General features: G+C 41.6%; 1 protein-coding gene across 4 annotated transcripts in view; it reads right to left on the reverse strand.

Moving 5' to 3' along the window:
- Positions 1-16,258, reverse strand: part of OPA1 (OPA1 mitochondrial dynamin like GTPase) — a 119,219-nt gene extending 102,961 nt beyond the window's left edge. For all 4 annotated transcript variants that reach the window (XM_077487478.1, XM_077487476.1, XM_077487477.1 and 1 more), the window contains exons 1-4: positions 16,133-16,258; positions 4,730-5,039; positions 2,847-2,943; positions 1,697-1,804 (exon numbers count right to left, since the gene is read on the reverse strand). In XM_077487478.1, coding sequence (XP_077343604.1) covers positions 1,697-1,804; positions 2,847-2,943; positions 4,730-5,039; positions 16,133-16,149 — 532 coding nt within the window. In that variant the 5' untranslated portion in view covers positions 16,150-16,258. The remainder of the gene's footprint in view (positions 1-1,696; positions 1,805-2,846; positions 2,944-4,729; positions 5,040-16,132) is intronic.
- Positions 16,259-16,573: the final 315 nt, after the last annotated feature.

The following is a 16,573-nucleotide window of genomic DNA, read 5'->3' on the forward strand; positions in this document are numbered from 1 at the left end:
CTGCAAAATATCTGAATTTGACATGGTATCCATATCTCGTAGTACCTGTACAACAAAGCTCAGTCTGAAAGATGGAGAAGGGCAGCACAGCACACCTGCCTAGCAGCACTAGTGTTGTTTGTTTGCATCCCAACCACGACACTACCTGCCTGGAGTTTGCATGTTTTCCCTGTGCCTGCTTGAGTTTCCTCCAGCTACTCCGGTTTCCTCCCACATTCCAAATTAATGCTGGTTGGTTAATTGGCTCCTCTCTAAATTGGCCCAAGTATATGCAAGTATGAGCCAAGTACACACTGCTGTGATGCATGCAATGAGCACAGGAATCGCACCACATTCCTGTGCAAATCACATGCGATGTGTATAATAGTCATCAGCTATCATGTTCATGTGAAAAAAAAAAAAAAATGGACCACTCTATGTGAGGTTAGTCCAGCGATCTCCCCTGCTAAGCTGTTATGTTCTGACAGGGCTGACATTGGCTGAGAGTGCTGATCGGGAATCGGTCGGCTGCTGGTTTTCCAGCATGCACATCCCACGGAAGCCTGGCCGGTATTTTTTGTACCGACAAATTTATCCTGACATTCTGCCCATGTGTACGGGCATTGGTGGCAGAGATTCTACACAAATGAACATACCATTGCCTTTATATTCATTCTCTTATCAAAGCAATTGCTTTATGGATAGTCAATTTATGTCTTTAAGGATGAGTGTGCATATTTCTAATCAAAATTCGTAGAAAGAAGCTTAAAGCAGTATTAAAGACAAAAGCAAACATTTATTATGTTACAGCTTACTAATCCTTAGATGCGATGGCTGTAGTATCTTTCATCTGGTGATCCAGCCAGTATGTTTGCTGTTTTTCAACAGAAAAGCTCTCTTGCAGTTACAAGGTTGAGACAGATCATTTAACACTGGCAGAGGTGCTTACAATAATCAGTTTTTAATGTATGTAAAACCTATATCCCAAAAAAGGAGAAAACGGTTTGCTTTAACTGATAAAGTATTAGCTGGAGGTCATCTTCAATTTGTTAGTGTATGTAAATCTACTAGTACATCTAACACTTTCCTCCCCCCAGACTGACAATTCTGCTGTCCAAATCTGTCCTGTGCTCCTTCATCTAAATTGTTGTCAGTATGTCAGGTGTAAAAGTAAATAAATACTGTTGCGCACAACCTAGCCAGACAGGGCCAAATATAGAATATTTTCCTAGAAAGCTGCTCACATAACAAAGTGCTCTCTACACTCAAACAAAAATAATCATAAATACCACAATATAATATTATGGTATTTATGATTATTAAATAGACACAGGTAGTTTCACTATAGATAGCGCCACATAAAATCCCCCCCCCCCCCCCCCCCCTATTTTAGTATGTCAGGTGTGTTACCGGCCAGATTACCAGGGGAAGACAAAGGGGAAAAAAAAAAAAGTAAAAAATAAATAAAAAAATAAATGCAGCCACCACATCTAATGTTTGGTAAGCTGCAATACATTACATTTTTGGTTTTGGGTTTAATACCACTTTAATAGAAAATAGAAAATCATAAATATCTAAAACTACAATATGGAGATATGGCATGTGTACAGCAAGCTTTGATAATCCAATTCGTCAAATGTAAACTGTCAAAAATCCAACACATAATCAATGAAGAAAACCTCTGACAGAGTACTGGTCATTTTTTAAGAAACATTACCTGATGAAAGCCAACTTTTAACAAAGCTAAAACTTTCCCCTATCTTGTCAAAGTCTGGCAAAAGTTTGGCTAGCTCCTCAGAATCCGGAAGTGCTTTACTGAGCTTATCTGCAATGAAAACATACAGGTTAAAACTAAAATAATGTCCAAAAGGTATAAAGAAGTGTATAGTTAAGGGTAACAATATGTAGAAAAGGCACAATCCAAATGATCACTCAAATTTCATACAGCACAAATGGTGTTTTAGGTAGACAGACATCTGCACCACCAGAGATCCCGAAACCTCTCATACAATGTTCTTCTCTGAAGCACTGCGTATAAATGACAATGCACTAAGGATAGACAGTCCTGCCCCAATAGCAGTAAGGGAGGATGTGCACATCCGATTAAAAGCACCATGCAAAAATCTGGTTGTCTGGATCTTTATATAAGTAGCCAGGTTTACCCTCTGGTATTGACAATGTAATGTTTTCACATAAAGCACGTGTCAAACAAGGCCCGTGGGCTGAATCTGGCCCACCAGGCCATTTCATGTGGCCCTCAACACCTCCCCTGTGACTGTGGCACCCCTCTCTTCTGTACCGTCACTTTGTCTCAATAGTCAGTAGCAGACAGGAGGACAGAACTCCTACAGATCCTGCACCTCTCTGTGCAGCTACAGCAACCCCTCGTCTCTGCTTCTCCTGGTTTCAGCATTCAGCAGATTCCAACAGCCCTTCTCTGCTGCTCCTCCAGAGCTTGCACTTCCTGCCTCCCAGCTGCTTCTTTCTGGCAGCAACACAAGGTAAGGGAGGTGCACTGTGATGCAAGGAAGTGTGGGAGACTCCTGAAATCAGATGTAAGGAAGATAGGGTGCTCTGGACATATGCTTATAATTATTAGGAGAATAATACATTTTTATGCCAGTTAAAAAGGAGGGTTGCACACCGCTGGTATCATAAAGAGTAGTTGCATTTAAATAATCTTACAGATACAACCAGCCCTCTGAGGGCAACCAAACTGCTGATGTGGCCCACACTAAAATTTAGTTTGACAACCCTGACATAAAGCAAGTTGTTCAAGGAATCCTCAGATCCAATACTAAAACTAGCACAAAATAGGATCAAAGTAATGGTAAAGAATACAGTAATCCGTAAACCTGATTACTGACCAAAGTTGATGTGTTCATCCAACTCCCATATAAAATCAGGGACAATCCACTTGTATTCACCAAGGTCAGGGAACATGTCCTTCCACTGTTCATAAGTCTGAAACACAAAAATAGCAAATAAGAGAAAAACATACAAAACTCAAGAAAATAAAAAGTTCACATTTTTAACAAATATAATAAACGCACTTATTTTTGCATGTGTGTACTGAGGTGCTGCATAGTGAAAGCTTATACCCTAAATTGCGGTATAACAGGTCACCAAAGGAGAATGTAGCCTTTAAGAAATAAGACTAAAATGATAGGTTGTAGCTTTGCTTCATTGTGATTTGGTTGGCCAACCAGACAGATTTAGGCCACATGCACACTGAAGTTCATAAACGGCCGTTTTTGGGAATTTGGGCATTTTTTTATTTTATTTTTTTAACAGCCCATAAACTCCCCTCTATGTTATCCTATGTGTCCATGCACGTTTTAGGACAATTATTAGCAGTGGAGTTTATGGGCTGTTTTCTGAATGCCCGAAAATCGCGTTCATGAGTCCTGAACAAAAAAACGCCAAACGCTGATAAACGTCGATAAATGCTCAGAAACGTGACTCACCAGCATTTAATGTTTTTGAGCCATTGAAAAACGAAACTTTTTTTTTTAAATGCCAAAAAATGCTAATAAATGCTAATTACGCTATTTGCTATTGCAAAAACAATAATGTTAAAAAAGTTAACAAAAATGTTAACATTAATGTTAAAAAAAAAAAACATTAAAAGACTCACTGCAAAGCTACTGCCATTTTTATAACATTGTTTTAATGTCCAGTGTTCACGGAGCCTTATTGGTGTTTTGGAGAAAAGAATTAACAGCTACATGACACCAAAGCAGCAGAAAGGATGAGAGTTGGATAAAATGAACTGCTTGTGCAGAGAAGCGCATTGAGTTGGCAGCAGACAGCTTCCTTCATTCTGGAAGAACTAAGCACTGATAGCAAAGTACCAAACACAAAGTTACCAAAGAACCCATTAGATGCAATTAGGGTGGACATAAAAGGCCCAACTCTATCACGATAAATTTATTAAAATGTAGGTATAAAAAAAAAAAAAAAGTATGATTAGAGCCAGATGGCACTGCATTGGGTGCCATCATAACTCTCTTATGATAGCTATAAAAGGGTCAATCCCTACCTTAAGCCAATTAAGACTATTTGCATAATACAGTGGGCTTCAAACTTTCTAAACAAAGGTCCAGTTTACTGTCCCTCAGACTTTAGGTGGGCATATTGTGGGGTCAGTGGGACAAATTGGACCGCAGGACTGAGCGAGTGGCAGTCTGCCCTCCCACTATACAAGCGCATACCTCCTTAGATCCTGCGAGAGTGTTTTTAATCCTGTATTGATAAATGCTACCTGTTTAATGCTGGATAACTTACAGTAGGTGGCGCATTTTTCTTCTTTCATATATACCTCAGCAGAGTCAGATCATCTCTGAAGATAGCAGCCTCCAGTGCCCCAGCCTTACAGCACATGTACTTTGCTTTTCTTATGAACAATTTTATGGACTTTATGGTCAGCATGGACTGTTACAGCTCCAATCAATACATATTATACAGAGTTGTTCAGTCCAGTCCCACCGTTAGCCCCTATTTCTGCCCCATATTTTAGCTAGTCCATTATACCTTACCCTGATGTATTGCATAGATATATAGGTTATATGACTATTTTTTAAATAATTGTGTTTCATTCTTTTCTGTCTAAGTGCCAGATTATTTTTGCCTGTCTGGCTTTTTACCATGATGCACAGACTGCCTTGAAGTAAAAAAAAACAAAAAAACGATTTGGCTTTAGGACTACTTTCATTTTAACAAGTCTAGTAATAAGACATACAACACATACCTTCTTAGCCGTGTATCCACCACCAACGGCTGATCCCAATACCAGATAGCGCAGTTTTAACAGCCTGGATGCCAACCTAGCAACCCAGAAATTGCGCTGAGTCTGATATGAAGTATTTAGAGACAGAAGTTTGCTTCGCCGTAATGGGAGACGAGACAGCCCAGAGTAACATCGAACTGGTGGTCTTGTTAATGACTGCTGAATGGTCAAACTTGGATAAGAATAATGGCGTCTGTGAGCATACAGGCTCTGCCGTGGGAGTTTATTTCCTTTAACAGAATGCTGATTTATCACCCCTCTGCACACAATGCTGAAAAAAACACAAATAAAAAAGTATCAGTAAACAATAGGGCTGAAACAACTAATCGATTAATCGACAACTAATCGATTATGAAATTAATCGATTACTATTTTCATAATCGATTAATGGGCCAGTAACATAATGGGGTTAAAAAAACTAAAATGAACCCTTTATAGTACAAAATGAGCAAATAATCACTACTGTAAATATTACTTTCACAATTCTACAGTAAAAAAATTAACCCCTTAAAGTAGTGATTATCTGCTTTTTTTTTTTTGTATAAAGGGCTCATTTTAGTATGTGTTTATTGGTGCTTTTTGCAGAAACGCACTACAGTTCATTTACATAGTTTCTTATGGGACACGTTCATATCTGTACTTTTTTTCATCCACTTCGTATTTGGAAAGGGTCAGGGACTTTTAAATGCAAAACAGTGCTTCTTTGGTTCAATATACTTCAATGGAGAAGCTGCAGAATAGAATGGAATGCGTTTTTGGAGCAATTTGTGTTTTTTAATCTGCCCAAAAAAAAAAGCAAAAATGCAAATTGCAGTAAAATCACATGTGCAAAAATCAAAATTGCACAGCAAAAAGCACTGCAGAAACAGATCAAAAGCAAACTGCATAGGTGTGTACCGAGCCTTATGCTGGCCACACGGATCAATTTTCAGATGAGAATATTCAGACGAAAAATCTTTTGTACATTCGCTGAATGAAAGAATTTTGTTTGAAATTTTCACTTGTTTTTAAAAATCTGTTTTTAAAATTAATATAATTTCTGAATGAAAACCACAAAACACTGTCTGAAAATTCCTTTGACCAAGCAGTTTTCTATTTCCAAATTTTCCCATCACTTTGGTTGAAAATGAACGTCAATTTGACCCTTTTTTTTTTTTTTAAGGTTATTAACCGATTAATGGAAACAATAATCGGCCAACTAATCGATTATGAAAATAATCGTTAGTTGCAGCCCTAGTAAACAAGCAACATCCAGTTATTTCTATACTTGCATTTTAACAGAGTTCCAAAGAGCTGTAAATCCTGATAGAAGTTATATCCAAAACTAAAACAAAAAACAGTTTTGGCTATAGATATACTTTGACTTTAAGTGACTATGTCATTAAAAATGTACAGGGGCTGCCAGTGCTGGCCCTTTTTGAAGGTTAGCCGTTTGGCTTCTATAATTTGATTCAAAAACCCAGAACAAATATGCTGTAAAGTAAGGATGAGCTCCGGCGTGTTTGCAAAGCCAACGTGCAGAGCCCACCAGCAAGTCGGCACTGCGCTAATCACAAGCAGTGAGACATTGTCCTGATGCAGGGCTGCAGAGATCGGGCAATGTCTCACTGCCTGTGATTAGCACAGTGCAGTGCCGCCTTCCTGGCGGAGCTTATCCTTACTCTAAAGGAGTGTCAGAATTCCTTATTTCAATCCTTGTTCTAAGCCCCAGACTTAGATTACATTATAAGTCATAAGAGAAGCACAGCAGTCAGGGAACAAACTATTTCAAAGAACAGGTCAGCAACGGCAGCTCCACACTTTCCTCATGACTGTCACTTAAGGTCCAACTCCAGTCAGGCCATTTTTTTCTCAGCAGGTTAACACATGACACCGTCAAAGTACATACTCTGGACGGTTAAACAAATTAGCTACAGTTACATTTTAAGACCTCCTTCAACACATCCGTAAAAACAAAAAAATTATAAAATAAAAACACGGCAGACAGACTTGTAGTTCTCAAAAGAAAAGAGAGATTTTTAACTGTAAGCCCATATAGAGATTAAGGATGAGCTCAGGCGTGTTCGCATGCTCCAAGTGCAGAGCCCACCAGGAAGTCGGCGCAGGGCTGCGCTAATCACAGGCAGTGAGACATTGCCCCGATGTGCGGCTGCCGAGATTGGGAAATGTCTCACTGCCTGTGATTAGCGCAGCGCAGCGCCACGCCAACTTCCTGGCGGGCTCTGCACGTGGAGCATGCGAACACTCCTGAGCTCATCCGTAGGCCCCTTTCACACTGGGGCGGTGCAGGCGTCGGCGGTAAAGCGCCGCTATTTTTAGCGGCGCTTTACCGTCGTTTTAGCGGCGGTCTGCGGGCGCTAGCGGGGTGGTTTTAACCCCCGCTAGCGGCCGAAAAAGGGTTAAAACCGCCCGTATAGCGCCGCTGCATCGGCGCTTTGCCGGCGGTATTGCCTCGCTGTCCCATTGATTTCAATGGGTAGGAGCGGTGCATACACCGCTCCTTCACCGCTCCAAAGATGCAGCTAGCAGGACTTTTTTCACTGTCCTGCCAGCGCACCGCTCCAGTGTGAAAGCCCTCCGGCTTTCACACTGGAGTGAAAGGGGCCGGTTTTTTTCAGGCGCTACACAGGCCCTATTTTTAGCGCTGTAACGCCTGAAAACCGCCCCAGTGTGAAAGGGGCCTTAGAGATATAGACAAGGAGCAGAAGAGAAAGTCTGCAGGAGCCTGGCATTGCACTCATAATCCAATTTCTGTGGGTACAATGCTTTGCAAGCTCCTATAAAAAATAAATAAAGGCACACATATTTTCCTGCAAATATATGTGCATGTATTATATATTTTTTAAGTGGACTTATAGAAATGGTCACTGTTTCCACTCAGGTAGTGTCTCTTTAAAGGACAATTGGACTTTTGTATTAAATCTCAGACTTATATGATAACATCCTGAACACTAGTGCTTTTCCCAGGATTACTCAGATGCCCCCATTCAAGCCTATAATTGGTTAAGTGTACAGGTGCGCCCAGCAGTGAAGAGGGTTTCCGCTTAAGGCCCCTTTCACACAGGCCTTCCGTTTGTTTCATCAGTCCAGTCTCGTTTTTTTTCAAATAAAAAAACGGATCAGTGTACATCAGTTCTTTCCAGCAAATTAACCAAATTTTTGGTTTACAGGATTAAAAAATAAAATTTAGTCCTGAAGATTACTTAAAACCCCCATTATATTTTTCTGAAAACAGACACCACTTAGAGAATAAATACGGGTAGTTTCAAATCTTTATGTAGCATGACATTAGCACAACTATTTATAAAACGCTAAATTTCAGTAAAAAAAAAAAAAAAAAAATTAATTTTAGGGTACACAATAGTTTAACCATTTTTTTGTAAAATATAAATGATGACGTTGCACCAAGTAAATAGGTACATATCAAGTATTAAAATTGCATGCACCTGTGAAACAGCGAGAAAACGTCAATATCCTTTATCTTCCATAGGTAATGCTTTAGAAGCACCTATGGTTCATTAGTTAAGCGCTACCTATGAGATCTGGTGCTAAAAAGGGGGGGGGGGGGGGTGCAAGGACAGGGGCAGACAGCAAAATACACAGTAAGGGGGCAGTCTGTACAGAAAGGCTCCCTAACTGGTGGTTACTGACTATCATTGTTGGCTTTTAAATGTAATTTCTGCCTTTTTTTTTTTTTTTCTTTAGATTATGGAGCAATCATTTTGGTTGGGGCAGAAAAAGACAGGAGAAGAGAAGTATACACAGTGAGGGAGCAGTCTGTACAGAAAGGCTGCCTAACTGGCGGATACTGACTATCATTGTGGGCTTTTAAATTCATTTTTTTTTTACCTATACTTTATAGCGGCGAGAAGGCGCTCTCATTTAGGCCCGCCACTAAATTACACAAAGGGGCAGGGTCACCCAGTGACATCGGTACTTTTTTTTTTTTATAAATGTATATTTATTGAGAAAAAGATTTCTTTCACAGAACAAAGTATATATGCTTCCGATACATACAATCAAAATTAACATTGCAACTGTAAAAGCAAGTACCGCCGCAGGCGGGATATCAAATGTCGGTAACTTAAAATATCACATTAAAGGGGAAGGAACAGGATACACCACGGATTCGCATATAAAAATGCATAGTTAAACCAAATACCGTATTTTATAGAGGTAACGCAGGGGGTAGTATCTCGGGAGAGAGCCATGGGAAAAATTTCCTGGAAGCTCATGTCTATACATCGGGGTGTTGCCTCAGGATTCGATATAGAGTTGTCCCATCTGTCCCATATTTTAGAAAATTTAGGTAGAGAGTCTTGTACCAAAGCAGTCATATGTTCCATTCTACGTATGTTTGCAATAGCGGAAATCAACTGAGAGTGGGTTGGGGGGGAGGAGGACAACCAAAGAGTAGGGATCACTCTCTTGGCAGCTAGGAGGACATATGCTGTCAGCTTCTTAGCGCTTTTTGATAGCGTCGCAACAGGCAGGCCCAGCAAGTAATGCCTTGGGTCTAAAGGGATGGTGATCCCCAACACGGTATGGAGTAGGGATTGGACCATAGACCAAAAAGGTACAATTAAGGGGCAACTCCAAAAAATGTGATAATGGGTGCCCTCATGTCGTAAGCACCTCCAGCACATCTTAGATATAGAGGGGTCATATTTGTGTAGCATTTCAGGAGTTTTGTACCAAAACATCAGTACCTTGTAGGCTGTCTCTCTCTGCTCCACGCACCTAGAAACCTTGGAGGTAGACAACCAGACTTCTTGCCATTGAGAGAGGGTTAAGGGAGTCTGTAAAATAGTGGCCCATTTCCTCATATAGAGGTGAGCCTCCGCGGTGGGAGCAGTAGAATTGTGAAGTATGCTGTATATGGCGGATATGAGGCCTTTCTGGCAAGGACCCTGGGAACATAAAGTTTCAAAGGTGGTAGGATTGACCAGAGCCAGGTCAGGGGATCTGGAATGAAAATAGTGTTTAAATTGGAGGTATGGTTCGGGATATCATACTTATTCTGAAGTTCTAAAAAGGATAGGAATTTACGAGATATCGGGTTTACTAGGTGGCGAAGTTGGAAGATACCCAAACTGAACCAGGGGTACATATTCTTCAAGGAGAGACTATCAGGTATGTCTGGGTTGAAAACGACATTTAACAAGGGTGAGCATGGAGAAGAGAGAGAGAGTACCTCCCATGACATTTTTTCCATATGGATAGAGTAAATAACATCGGCCCAAGGAGTATGCGTCTAAGCTGAGCCATAGAGGAGGGCAGATCTGACCACAGCATGGAGCAAGGGTGAACAGGACCAATGACACTCATTTCAAGTTCCGACCATCTACTGGTAGCGAAATAGGACGACCAGGAGATAGCCGGCAGAAGGTGAGTCGCATAAAAGTACTTCACTATATCAGGAGCTCCTAACCCCCCATGAGACCGCAGAGCAAAGACCACGGTCTGGGCGATTCTGTGCATTTTATTTCCCCATATAAATTTAGTGAAGGCCCGTTGAATATTCCGAAGCTGAGGCATGGAAATAGCAATTGGTAACGTTTCAAAGAGATACAAAAATTTAGGGAGTATGGCCATTTTTAATACATTAATCCTACCCAGGAGGGACAGAGGGCAAGTTGACCAGCTTCTGAGCAAACTATGTGTTTCCGCTATCAGAGAGACAAAGTTAGCTTCGTATAAGGAATTATATGTAGCGGTCAAATTAATGCCAAGGTATTTAAGGGAGACCGGGCACCAATGGTAGGGGAAGTCATTCTTTAAAGAAGCCAGAAGTGGAGGAGGAATATGAATGGGGAGCGCTTCAGTTTTAGTCGTGTTAACCCTATACCCCGAGAGTTTACTGAATGTATCCAGGAGTGTATGAAGTTTGGGGAGGGAAATTTGAGGTTTCGTCAAGGTGAGGAGGATGTCATCTGCAAAAAGGGACAACTTATATTCCTTCAGTTTGAGAGAAATCCCGCTTATATCTGAGTCTTCCCTTATAGCTGCGGCCAAGGGCTCAAGGCATAATATAAACAACAGGGGGGATAGGGGACATCCCTGTCTAGTGCCGTTACTATGCGTAAAGAGTGGGGATCTATAAGATGCCAATTGAACCTGGGACGTGGGAAGTGAGTACAAGGCCTGCAGGGCTGACAGGAAAGAACCAGAAAAACCAAAACGCTGGAGCGTGGCAGACATCGGTACTTTTTAGGGCCGACAATGAGAGTCAACGTCGGCAAGTGAGGGAGCCTGTCTATACATACTGCCCCCTCACTTTGTATTCTGTTATACTGCTCTTCTCCACCACAACGGAATGGGGGGTGTGGATGTAGTGCAGATCCGGTGTAAGGATGAATTTGAGGAGTTATTATAAGTACGGTTTTCCTTTAAGGCTGGGTTCACACTTATGCGAACTGGATGTAGGTTTCTCTGCATCCAATTCACATGACAGGAGAGCGTGACTGGCTCTCTACGGAGCGGGTTCACACATCTCTGGGGTGGCCGTGGAGTGTACAGCAGAAGGGGCCTGTGCGTGTTCTGGTCTGTTTCAGGTCTGAATTCAGGTAAAAATTCAGACCTAAAACACTGAACAAAGATGCACCGGACCCCCTGCTGTGCCCTGCGCCTGCAGATAGTGTGAACCCAGCCCAAAACTCACCCCCTTAATCTCTTTATACTCACCTTCGCAGCAATACCCCACTGCTTCATCATAACATATCCTGTGCAATCTCTGTGTTGCCACTTACACAGGGTAGATGATATATGCTTCTCAGACATGTCACAGTGTTTAGTTACAGGTATTTTGTTGTGACTGATTGAAGAGTGGAGGAGGAGCAATAGGAACGCGAGTATAAAAGGGTCTGGGACTGTCACTTTTCTTTAAATGGGCTGAAGAAAATGTCTCTTAAAATGCACATTATTTTTTTTCTAATAATAAACACATCATACTTACCTACTTTGTACAGTGGCTTTGCACAGAGCAGCCCTAATACCCCTCTTCTTAAGTCCTGTGCCGGTGCTCGTGGCCCCACCGCTGCTCCTTGCCAAGTGCCCCCAGAGCAAACTGCCTGCTCTGGGGGTACCCGTTTGTGCTCTGTCCTGAGCCACCTCTGTGTGTCTATGAGACACAGCTGTGATTGACAGCAGCCAATGAGGCTTAAGAGACCTGGGAGAGTGGGCGCTCATGTGTACATCACTGGATCAGGATTGGGCTTGGGTAAGGGGGCTGCGGGGAGAGCTACCCACTGAAGTTTTTTTTTTTTTTACCTTCATGCATAGAATGTATAAAGGCAAAAACCTTCAGCCTTTATAACCGCTTTAAAAGACTCCGCTTTACTTAGTTAGCGGCTGATAACTAAAAGCCTGGACACAGACCTTTGAAAGAGAACTAAAGCCAAAACTCAGTTTTTGGTGAAGCCCTTTGAATACAATGATTACCTGTATGATGTCTCATCATTTCCTGCCAACTTATGATCCTTTAGTAAATCAGTTGACAGATGGAACAGAGAAGATAAAAAAGCATGCAAGGTTGGCCAGAAATTAGCAGATGTCTCAGCAAGGGATTAAACAGTCTATGTCACCTAATGATGACCATAAACAGGGCAAGCCGAACCACATTTAAACTAGCTTAGGTGGGAAAAAAAACATACAAAGGAATCAAGGAATGTGGCTGCCAATAATTTGAATAAAAATGTGAAAGATGAATCCCAGTTATGGATTTCTTTCGTATAGTCCAGTGTTCCATATCAGGCCGATCCCTGTGGAAGAAAAGAATCACTGTAGCAGCCACCCTGCTACCCAGTGATCATGATCTCTTCTGGGTTCTGTGCTGTCCTGCTGCATATTAAACACAGGTGGTTGCTCACTCTGCATGGGCACCATTCCTTTTCCTCTCTGACTGGACAAGGTAGAGGGGTGGGGTGGTTACATTATGATCTGCACCTCGTCCAATCAGAGAATGTCTTGTATTCATTGAATGGTGCCTATACGGAGTAACTCTGTTTAATGGCACTGGGATGACAGCGAGGAACACTGTAGTAGAGTTGGCTACTACATTGACTCTCCACTACACAGGGATCAGCACTGTATACAATATGCATACTTACATTGCTCCAAGCTAGAAAAATGTAACTATGCAAAAATATCCATTCTTAGAATTCACCTTGGAAAATCAGAATTGTTGTTGGTAGGCTGAACAATTTGGTTATAACGGCCAGAAACCTTTATGTATGGGCAGCATATAGCAACCAAATGCTGCATGTAGTACAAGAGAGAGAAAGAATCTGATTGGGGAAAAGAAAACATTCCTTCGTAGGCAATCATAGCAGAGGTCTAGAGTTCCCCTGATCTCCGAACACAACTTCCTGCTGTCCATGTCTGACGGATAGAGGTCTTTAAAAGGAAACTTGTACAGAGAAATATGTGAGCTGCTTTTGACAACTTTGGTCAAAAGATGCTACTTGCCAGGCTGTTTGTCTCTGGTCTCAATACCTTGAGGTACTAACCCACAATTCAAGAAGTGAATAGCATCTTTCTTTACGGTTTTGTTAGAGCTGCACGATTCTGGCTAAAATAAAATTCCACATTTTTTTGCTTAGAATAAAGATCCCAATTCCTGCATAATTGTGGCGTAACATCATCTTTCACGTTATAGAAAAAAAAAAATTGGGCTTTTATTGTTTATTTTCTTTATTTATTCATTAAAGTGTATTGTTTCCCAAAAAATTGAGTTTGAAAGACTGCTGCACAAATACAGTGTGACATAAAACATTGCAACAACCATCATTTTATTCTTTAGGTTCTCTGCTAAAAAAAATATATGTATATAATGCTTCCAGGTTCTAACAATTTTTTTAGCAAAAGATACAAATTTTAACTTGTAAGAAACAAGTGTCAGAAAAAGGTTTGGCCTTTAAGTGGTTAAACTTCCCTCATTTACAGACAAAGTTCATCCCTTTGATCTAAAAGAATACTACTTTTGATACTACTTCTGATACTTTGTTTATAGTTCTCACCCAGTGCTGACATTGTTGTACTAAACTTGGCAGGCTGCCTGTTTTTTTTTTTTTCAGCTGTGAGCAGAGAACACTCTGCACTGAATCAAGGAAATGCTTTATTAAGATCGTGAGGGGGGGCTGAATCGAGATCATGATTTTTTAACGATTAATTGTGCAGCTCTCTTGTTTGTACGGGTGTTTCTGTGTGCATTTCAAGTTTTAGGTTTTATTATTTTCATTAGTATTAATTTTATCTATGGGGCCACCTTTGGACACAAGCATTTTCAGTCTGGGGTTGGGAGGGGGGGGAGGAGTGTTAGATGATGTAGCATATTTAAATACACTAACAAATTGAACTCCGCCTAACACGTTGTAAGCAGCTGCAAACAGTTTATTTTTTCCTTTTGAGATAAAGGTTTAACATAAATAAAAGCTGAACATTGTAAGCACCCCTGCTGGTGTTAAATGGTTTGCCTCATCCCTTTAACTTCATGCATCTGCAAGAGAGCTTGTTCTTTTGAAAGACAACAGGCGTACTTGGCTGGATCACCAAATGAAAATAAAAGAAAGAAAGCCTAAAAAAAAGGAAACAAATGCCGTCATCACATCCAAGAATTGGTAAACTGCAATATAATTAATGTTTGCTCTTGGGTTTAATATACTGCTTTAACAAAAAGTTTACTGGAAAATGTTCCTTTTCTTTTGCTCCATGTGTTAAAGTGATACTGAGCCCAGGTTCACACTGACAGCCGGAATTCCCGCATGTCAGTTTAGACTTCCAGGCAATTTGAGAAACATTTGTGCGGGTTTCTGCACAGATGTCAGTGGAGATCGCATTCCGAAGTCACCAAAAGTAGTACAAAAACTAATTTTGGTAATCGGCGTGGCGCTGCAATGTCGGCGTTACACTGATTGGGACAACCATTGCCGGGATTGCTGCCAATTTGGCATGCACTTTCACGTGTCAACTGGCATGCCAAATCCTCCAATGTGGACCAGGGCTAAAGGTTCATTTTAAAAAAATAATAATAAACATGTTATACTTACATGCTCTGTGCAGTGATTTTGCAGAGAGCAGCTCCAATCTTTGTTGGGTCCCCCGCCAGTGCTGCTGTGCTCCTGTCTCTTATGCCAGTCCCACAACATCAAGTCGATTGCTCTGGAGGCACTGGTTCATGCTCACTCCTGATCCCAGCTCTATGCGTCCATAAGATACATATAGTTGCAGCTCGGCCCCCCGCTTTCTCCTTATTCGCTCACTGGCTATGATTGACAGTAGCAGGAGTCAATGGTTCCTGCTGCTGTCATAGTCAAGGAGGAATGAGAGTCCTGGCAGAATCTCTGGTCTCGTGCACATCGCTGGATTGAGATGGGTCTCAGGTAAGCATTAGGGGGACTGGAGAAGGTTTTTTCACAGTTTAGAATGCATGAAGGTAAAAAAAATAGCATTTAAAACCACTATAACTCCTTCCAGTCACTGTCCTTTAAGTTGATCTAAATGCAGGGGATTAGCCGTCACATGATCTGAAAGTTCCCAATCGCAAATATGTATCGGGAGCTTTCTGTTACCTGTTCATTACTGTGCTGGGAGCACGCTCTTGGCACAGTAATATCTTTACCTAGGGCCACATATATACAGCCGCTTGCCATTAAAGCCCAGGTAGAAGCCACATATAGGTGTCAGGAACAGATTAAGGGGAAAAAAAACCACTATGGATTACTACTTTAAAGAAGTTCTTTGCTCTGAGGAAAAAAAATTAAAAGTCAGCAGCTACAAATAGTGTAGCTGCTGACTTTTAATAAAAGGACACCTACCTGTCCAGGGATCCAGTGTTGTCCTCATCTGGGTCGTTTTTTCCACTGGTCTTCGGGTCGCCGGTAAGGATGAGCTCCGGCGTGTTCGAACAGCCCACGTGCAGAGCCCGCCAGGAAGTCGGCACTGCGCTAATCATAAGCAATGAGACATTGTCCTGATGTGGGGCTGTGTGAACACGCCGGAGCTCATCCTTAGTCGCTGGCATGTTTACAAAGCCTTCTGGGACCTGTGGGGGGATTGCAGTGGAATTGCCTATGCGATCCGATTAGGAACCCAACAAACCAAGAACCCAGTCCTAAAAAAAAGCTCCATATGAAGAGGTGGGGGGAGGACATTAAACATAACCTCCCTTTTAAGGGTGAGGTTCCACATGAAGGAAAAGTCAGTGTTGGTATGCAGGCATGTCATAGTACAGACCAATGTTAAGCAGAAGGTGTGTCATTACTGCCAGTGGCCATATCATAGAAGAGCTCAGCATTTCCCATGTGCTTCTATCACCCACCTACCCGGACCCCCTATAACGGGCAATACACAGCCAATCCCACTCACCATGCAGCCCGCAACATTCTGGGTGACCGACGAGCTCTGTCCTCTTCCGTACATCCAGCACCAGCTGCCAAACAAGGACACCCGAAGCTGTCACTAGTTCCACTTCCGGGAAACACCAGAGAGCACGCTGAATTAGGCTCCTTAGGAACCATTGTCGGCGTCAAAGGTTCCGATACATAAAGGTTCCGGCATGTGTGAAGGATAGAAAGTGTACAAAATAGATATTGCACAGAACGAGTCTTGTAGCAGAATAAAGCTTTATATAAAATATAGCAGCTTTCTGATGAGAAAAAAGGTAATCTTTTAGAGCAGAATATTTACCTTATCACTTGTTCTATAAAGAATTCCAAGAAGAGTTCCAGGGGTGGATATTTTATACACACATTGGACCAGCTCGGACCAATATATGTAAATAGCATACTTGGTGACTTGCGTTCAGGT

This window comes from Lithobates pipiens, unplaced genomic scaffold, assembly GCF_037356315.1.
Source record: "Lithobates pipiens isolate NorthernLeopardFrog02 unplaced genomic scaffold, aLitPip1_a1.2 Scaffold_18, whole genome shotgun sequence".
NCBI lineage: Eukaryota > Metazoa > Chordata > Amphibia > Anura > Ranidae > Lithobates > Lithobates pipiens.